This window comes from Blennius ocellaris (genome assembly GCF_963422515.1).
Source record: "Blennius ocellaris genome assembly, chromosome: 21".
NCBI lineage: Eukaryota > Metazoa > Chordata > Actinopteri > Blenniiformes > Blenniidae > Blennius > Blennius ocellaris.
In genome coordinates this window covers 877,470-885,282 of record NC_137670.1, presented here as the reverse complement: position 1 = coordinate 885,282, position 7,813 = coordinate 877,470, and the positions used below count along the sequence as shown (strand labels likewise).

The 7,813-nt window shown below is 49.7% G+C and overlaps 1 protein-coding gene across 1 annotated transcript; it reads right to left on the bottom strand.

Annotated features, from left to right (window-relative positions):
* Window positions 1–4,688: 4,688 nt before the first annotated feature.
* Window positions 4,689–7,384, bottom strand: LOC308145486 (eukaryotic translation initiation factor 4 gamma 3-like; the record flags this gene model as incomplete). Its single annotated transcript, XM_080516942.1, has 8 exons — window positions 4,689–4,783; window positions 4,917–5,114; window positions 5,261–5,396; window positions 5,594–5,698; window positions 5,903–6,139; window positions 6,229–6,375; window positions 6,577–6,774; window positions 7,148–7,384. 8 exons carry the CDS (start codon window positions 7,382–7,384, stop codon window positions 4,689–4,691), a joined length of 1,353 nt encoding a protein of 450 aa, XP_080373068.1.
* Between the last annotated feature and the right edge of the window lie 429 nt (window positions 7,385–7,813).

Sequence of the window (7,813 nt, the reverse complement as noted above, 5' to 3'; positions counted from 1 at the left end):
TAAATCCTGTCTCCATGACGTCAACAAAGACGGGACTTCGGGGGACATTTGGTTTGGTCGGTTGCTCCAGACGTGGTCAAACCGTCACGTTTCCTCGTGAAGCACAAAGACGCAGAACAAGTTCGTGAATCGTTCTCGTGTGACGAAACGCCACAAAGCTTCCTCACCATGATCTGCAGTCTTGTTCTCCTCAGTGGACGTCTGGGTTCTCCTGGAGGCCCTGCTGTCCTCTACCCTGCTGTCCTCTACCCTGCTGTCCTCTACCCTGCTGTCCTCTACCCTCCTGTCCTCTACCCTCCTGTCCTGTACCCTGCTGTCCTCTACCCTCCTGTCCTCTACCCTGCTGTCCTCTACCCTACTGTCCTCTACTCTCCTACCCTCTACCATCTACTCTGCTGCCCTCTACCCCCCTGTCCTCCACCCTACTGTCCTCCTGTCCTCTACCATACCGCCATCTACCCTCCTGTCCTCCACCCTCCTGTCCTCTACCCTGCTGTCCTCCACCCTCCTGTCCTCCACCCTCCTGTCCTCTACCCTCCTGTCCTCTACCCTCCTGTCCTCCACCCTCCTGTCCTCTACCCTGCTGTCCTCTACCCTGCTGTCCTCCACCCTCCTGTCCTCCACCCTCCTGTCCTCTACCCTGCTGTCCTCCACCCTCCTGTCCCCCGGGGCCTGGAGACGATGGACTCTGCGGTTCTTCTCCTCTGATCTCCAGCAGCTCAGGACCAGAGCAGAAGTTCCTCCACCCTCATGCTGAGGCTCCTCCTCCAACTCCTTTGCTCCACCCACAATGCTGACCAGCAGTCACCGACTCCACCCACAAACATACACACTGCTGGGGGGCAGAGAGGAGGAAGAGGAGGAGGAGGAGGGAGAGAAGAGTGGAGGAGGAAGAGGAGATGGAAAAGGAGGAAGAGGAAGAGGAGAGAGGAAGAGGAGGAGAGTGGAGGAGAGGTGGAAGTGGAAGAGGAGGAAGAGGAGATGGAAAAAGAGGAGGAGGAAGAGGAGATGGAAAAGGAGGAAGAGGAAGAGGAGTAGAGTGGAGGAGAGGTGGAAGTGGAAGAGGAGGAAGAGGAGAAGGAAGAGCAGGAAGAGGAGAGAGGAAGAGGAGGAGGAGGAAGAGGAGAAGGAAGAGGAGAGAGGAGGAGGAGGAAGAGGAGGAGGAGGAAGAGGAGTAGAGTGGAGGAGAGGTGGAAGTGGAAGAGCAGGAAGAGGAGAAGGAAGAGCAGGAAGAGGAGAGAGGAAGATGAGGAGGAGGAACAGGAGATGGAAAAGGAGGAGGAGGAAGAGGAGATAGGAAGAGGAGAAGGAAGAGCAGGAAGAGGAGAGAGGAGGAGGAGGAGGAGGAATAGAAGGAGGAGGAGGAGGAGAAGTAAGAGGAGGAAGAAGAGAAGAGAGGAAGAGGAGGAGGAAGATCAAAAACTATTTAGATTTAACAATAAAACAACAGCAGGACAACAAATGTTTAACTGCAAACGAATGAAAAGTGATAGAAAAAACATGGAGGGAGAGATGGAGGGAGGGAGAGATGGAGGGAGAAGAGAGATGGAGGAAGAAGAGAGATGGATGGAGAGGATAGATGGAGGCAGGGATGGAAGAGAGAGAGAGGGATGAGGGGACGGATGGAGGAGAGATGGAGGGAAGGAGGGGGTACCTGCTTCCTCTCCTGCTCCGGAGATACTCTGCTGGCTCCGGTCCTCCGGTCCTCCGGTCCTCCGGTCCTCCTCCGGTCCTCCGGTCCTCCGGTCCTCCGGTCCTCCTCCGGTCCTCCGGTCCTCCTCCGGTCCTCCGGTCCTCCGGTCCTCCTCCGGTCCTCCGGTCCTCCTCCGGTCCTCCGGTTCTCCGGTTCTCCGGTTCTCCGGTTGTCCTCCGGTCCTCCGGTTCTCCTCCGGTCCTCCGGTTGTCCTCCGGTCCTCCGGTGCGCCTCGGTGCGCTCGATCTGCTCACTTCGTCCGCACGGAGCGATGAGCCGCGCGGCGTGACGTCACTAAAGGGGCGGCGACCAGTCAGCTGGTCTGATCCTCAAACAACGACCTGAATGTGCAACTGGAGAAACTCGCCTCACCATTTAAAGTTTAAAATGTAAGTGACGTCACGCAGATTTATTATTTATTATAGGTCGAGACGTTTTGGATCATAAATGTAATAATAAACATTTTAAAAACGACTTTTTTAATTGAAAAAAAAAGAGAATAAATCCCAGAGGAATAGTATAACAGACATTGTTTTGCAGAGCGCACGATTTTGTTTCATATAAATGATTTGTGTCACGTTGTCCTGCTTTTGTTCCCGTGTATATATAAAATAGTTTGTAAGAAATAAAAGCCTATTTAAATTTGAGCTCAAGCAGCGACTTACTGTTCTCCAGTCACGATAGTTTGGGAGTTTTTGCATGAATTAGGATTTTCGTGAAATTAAAGGTCCCATTTTCTACTAAATCGACTTTTCTGTGCTTTAAACATCATAAAAGTGCTATTTGGGGTTCATAAACATCCCCAAGGTGTTTTCTTTTTTTTTCATTGATTCCCTCAAGCTTGAGTTCACAGGATCTTTCTCTGTTGATTCAATTTGATGACCCGGCACCACCTTGATGACGTCACAGAGCCGGAGAAGCCCCGCCTCCAGGAAGACTGACATGCGGAGAAACCAAAACAAGACATTTTTTTTCTTTTCCGCAAAGAATGTGTTTGTTTTTGAGCGACGCGTCACCAAAGAAGCTTCCAGAACTACGGTACCGGTACTTTGAAACTGGACCTGCTGCTGTTCCCACAATAAAAGACCAACGAGGCGCCGAGATCTGTAAGTACATTAACTACAACTACCAGCTGCTGGCTACGTCACCGAGGGGGTGGAGGGGGCGGAGGAGCTGAGAGGTGACGTCGGCTCAATCCAAGAAATCGCTCGAATTTCACACGTTTTGAGTGTTTTACACTGAATCACCCACATTATTATCCCACATGAGCATAAGATGGACTGCGAAACATGAAATATAGTGAAATATGGTCCTTTAAACAAACTCAAGGTCATTGCAGGTCGTTGGCATCTTTGTGGGACGACACTTTTTAAGGCGATTAGCGCCGTCAGAGTGAAGTGGATGAATAAGGAGATTGTAAAAGACGCATCAGTAATACTCTGCTCCAGAACGAAGATTGACATGTTTTATAAAAGGACATAAAACGGCGGATGCATTTGGGGTTTCTTCAAAACTGTCACTTGATACTCTGGTTAATCTCTCCGAGGTCCAACTCTGGATTGAAGCTTCTAATTCATGTCAGGTGTTTCTTTGATGCTCACCTTTAGAAGGATTTACTCTTTAAGTAAGTTTCATCTTACAGTCGTCTGCATTAACGTTTTAGACGTGAGACATTTAGTCTCATTCTGTACGTTTTGCTAGTTTTGGAGGCCTTACAGCAGGGGGGTCCAACATGCGGCCCGGGGGCCAGAACCGGCCCACCAGACGATCTAATCCGGCCGTCATGGGATTTATTTTAAAGTATAAATACGAAAACTGACAGAGGCTGATCTCAAAACACTAGATTGTCAAAAATGACATTCAAAACCGCCCTTGGTCAGAATTAATTAATCCGTCTGTGGAGGTCACGTGACACAACGCCTTTCACAATAAAACAACGAGTCCAACTTGTGTGAAATGATACTTGAGACACGTAAACTCAAAAATATTTCCAGATGATGACAAATTGTTTTAATCCTGAATACAAATACGATATCCAGGTAAGGTGACTGAGGGTTTTTTTTTTCAAATATAACAATATCTGATTTCCTTTAATATGTATATTTCAGAATAGACTGGCAAATTCTTTCAGTTACAAAAGGATCAAAAGGATGAAAGACTTTGACATTTGTCCATATCTGCAGTTTAACATGTGATGTTTGACTTGTTGGGCCTCCAGAGGTCAGAGGTCAGGTCAGGTTGATGTGGCCTAAACTGAAATCAGTTTGACGCCCCTGGCTTACAGGCACATTTTGAATCTCTGTGAGGAAATAGTAGAATAATTTGTGCCTCATGAGAAATACGCACCTCATGATGAACCTGTTGAAGTTGATCAACTGAATCACAAGCAAAGAAACAACCTGCATTGTTCCACCTCCCCTTGTGTGTGTGTGTGTGTGTGTGTGTGTGTGGTGGGCGGAGCCAACATCCCTCGCACTGCAGCTGAGCTGCACACCCGAGAGCTTCATCATCATCATCATCATCATCACCTCCTCCATAAAGCCCCTGGATCAAGAAAGGAAACCTCTGTGGTTGTTTTGGACCTCATGGTGCCGAGTCTTGTTTTGTTCTTCCTCGTGCTGCTCCAGTGTTGGACGTCTGCTGCTTGACCCCCGTTTGGACTCAAACCCCTGCTGTGACCCAGGAATGACTATTAGACCCTGTTCTCCTCACTGCAGCCGGTCTCCTGGCAGCTTCCAGGCCCAACGTGCACCTCAAGCCGGAACGTGATACAAACTCCTGCAGTCATTTCACACCAAATATTGTTTGTGGTTCCCTCTTTGGGATCGTCGGTTCTTCAGAGGATTTTCGTGACTTCGTGTTCAAACCATAAATACCCTCGGACACATTCAGGCGCTGACGTCGCAACGTTAAAACCAGAGAGAAGAAGAAAGTCCCCTTCAACCCACATCTCCACTCATCGAAATAAGAAATCCCGATAATAAGTTTAGAGCTTTTATTGACAAGATATTTTCTTCGGTTGACTTCTGGCTTCCGGCGTCCATTCAGGCACGTCGGACGATCGGTGAACAGGAAGCTCCAAGAGGGAATCTGGAACGAACCACCACACAGTGAGAAATGGACTTTTTAAAGCTCAAGTGTTTGACAGTTCTTCAACAAACGGTTGGGCGGGTTTCTGCCCTGTTGGAATTCCCACGTGTTGAAGCTGAGGACGAGGTCTTACCGAGGTCGCTGGTCCTGGCCCATCCACCGCAGCCTTGCTCCCATAGGGTGTGAGCCAGCGGGCGCAGCTGGAGCTCCTCGTCACCCACAACGTCCAGCCTGAAGGTCTTTGGCATGTTGCTGACGTCGAAGGCTCTGTGTGCCACGGTGTTGGAGAACTCTGCCGTCTGGTCGTCCTGCTCTCTCTGGCAGCGAGGGTCTATGAGGGAACCAGGGACACTTTTTAAAGGTCAAACTTTATAGGCTTTTTCATCAGTTTCACTCAGGCGTCAGAGGTCCAACAACATTGCAGGTATTCGGTGTCTTTCCCCCCAAATCCAGCCTGAAAGAGGATTTTGTCCTCACCTGTCTGTCTCGCGGTTTCTTTGGAGAAGAGCTGAAGCACTTTCCTCTGCTCCTCAATGTGTTCCTGCTCAGCCTCCATGTGGACCTGCTGGATGGTTTTGGGGCCCTGGGCGGCTCTCCGGGGGACCCAGTTATTCTGAGGAAACACAAATGGGTTTTTTATGAATATGAATCGGTTGAGATGGAAGTTTGTGCGAGATTCTGCAGTTTCAGTTCAAATGACCAAAGTGTATTCTGAAATATCTTCAGAGTTTTTGATGAATTTGATCAATTCACAAACAGCTTGAAGATTAAAAAAAAAAGCTTTGACAAGCCTCTGAACCAAACACTCACCAGTCTCAACTCGAGGACGTCCTGCAGCATGAAGCTGATCCGAGAGCACGTCTTGCGCTCTGTGACGATTCTTTCAATCTGCTTGAAATGTCGATCCATTTTAGCCTGATTAAAAAAACCAGGGAAAGTTAGACAGAGTTTTATTTCTGTTTCTGTTTAACAGCAACAAACAGCAGTTTTTAAGGACTTCTAACTCCTTTCCCTCTACTGAGAGCGAGAGCGGCCCGGACCACTAAACAACTGCAGACAATTTTCCAATTCTCCACAAACGCTGATGCAGAGTCGGTAAATCGATGCAGCCGGTCTCACCTTGAACTTCTCGGCGTCGAGGTCTCTGCCCACGGTGGTCAGCAGCTTGGCCAAACACTCCCGCGACTCGTCGTGGTCGTTCCTCAGCAGCTCCACCAAACATCGGTCCATGACGGTCTCGGTCAGCATCTTCAGTTTGAAGAGCTCGCCGATGAATTTCACGTTGCCAGTGGTTCGCCTTCTGGCCTTGAGCTTGGCTTCGTCCAGCTCCTCCCGAAGCCGCTGGCGCTCCGGCGGCTAAAGGAAAAGCAAAAGGAGCAAATATGATTTTCAGACTCGGTGAGCTGTTCAGACGTAGCGTTGCAGGAACTGTGATGGACTCATACCGATGCAGCAGAGTTCAGCTCCTGCTGCTTCCTCTCCAACGCCTCGTCGCTAACGCTCTCCTTCTCGAAGCCCTCCTGGCAGCGGTTCAACAGCACCTTCTGAAACTTCACGGTGCTGCCGGGTTCCTCCGTCAGCTGCACCTTCAGCTGTGAACCACAGGCAGAGGTGGAGTTCAGGAGGAGAAATGAAAACGGGGAACAAATGTCGACCACAATGGAGGAAAACTGTTCAAGCACTTCTCCCGTCAAGATCTTCCAAGCAACTTGAGAGTCAATAAAACGTCCTTTGTGTTAAAATGTCCACATTGATATTTATCTACACCCCAGTGAATAAACAAGCGTCCTTACCATGGCAAGGCCGCAGCACATCTTAGCATAGACGAGTGAGAAGTTGGGCTCGTCGACGGCCTTCTGGAAGATCAGGTCCACGACCCCTCTCAGCCTCTCCTCGCTGTCGATGGGCAGGTCAGTGATCTGCTTCATCAGACTGTCGAACTTCTCGGGGGTCAGCTTGTTGAGGATGCTCTTCACTTTCCTCCAGAGCTCCTGGGGGAAGACCAGTTAGAACATGTGGTGAATCACTGGGATCCTCCGTCAGTTAGCGTGTGAACATGCAGCCTGAAATCCAGTCATTCAATCAACTGAACTGAACTCGGGACGTTTCTGAAGCTTGTCGGAACCGATTCAATGACCTGGTTCCTCTTGGTCGTCTGGTTTTTAAGGTCAGGTGAACATGACCAGACACTGTTACTGAGTTATTGTGGATCAACAGCTCAAAGCTATCTTGATCCACGATTTCATTCAGATCGACTAGTTTTGCTTCTCTAATCTTGTTTGAGACTCTGAGAGCTTGAAGCTCCTCGACTAAACACATTTCCTTCAGGAATCTTAGTGTGGTGTAGGGAGTGTTTGCTGATACCCGTGTTTCCTGAACTGGAGAATCCTTCGCAGCGTTCGCCCTCTTCAAGCCCGGCCTCCAAGGATTCGCTGCCTTGTTGAGCTGAACATCGTCCTTCACTTTCATGGTGACGTTCCTGCAGCGAGGCCGCCATGGCTGCTGCTGGTGGTGAGGCTCCACCTTCTTCTGGACCTCCTCCTTCTTCTGAGGCTCCTCCTTCTTCTGAGGCTCCTCATTCTTCTGAGGCTCCTCATGCATCAGAGGTTTCTCCTGCTCCGGAGAAGCATGTTTCTGAGCCTCCTCCTGTTGAAGCTCCTCCGTAGGGAGCTGAGCCTCCTCCCGTTGAAGCTGCTCCTCCGTAGGGAGCTGAGCCTCCTCCTGTTGAAGCTCCTCGGTAGGGAGCTGAGCCTCCTCCTGTTGAAGCTCCTCGGTAGGCAGCTGAGCCTCCTGGAACTGAGCCTGGAACTGCTGCTCTTCAGTTTGGCTGCTGCTCATCTGCTCCTGCAATTTGAGGTAGATACTGTGAGGTTAATGACGGTGCGGCCATTCAAACTAGCAACACAGAAAACCAGACAATGAGTCACAGAAAGATGGAGGCAAGCAAGCACGCAAACAAACAAACAAACAAACAAGCCTAAAATGCAGGATTCAGCAGAAACAAGGACCTTGAATTATCAGACCATTCAT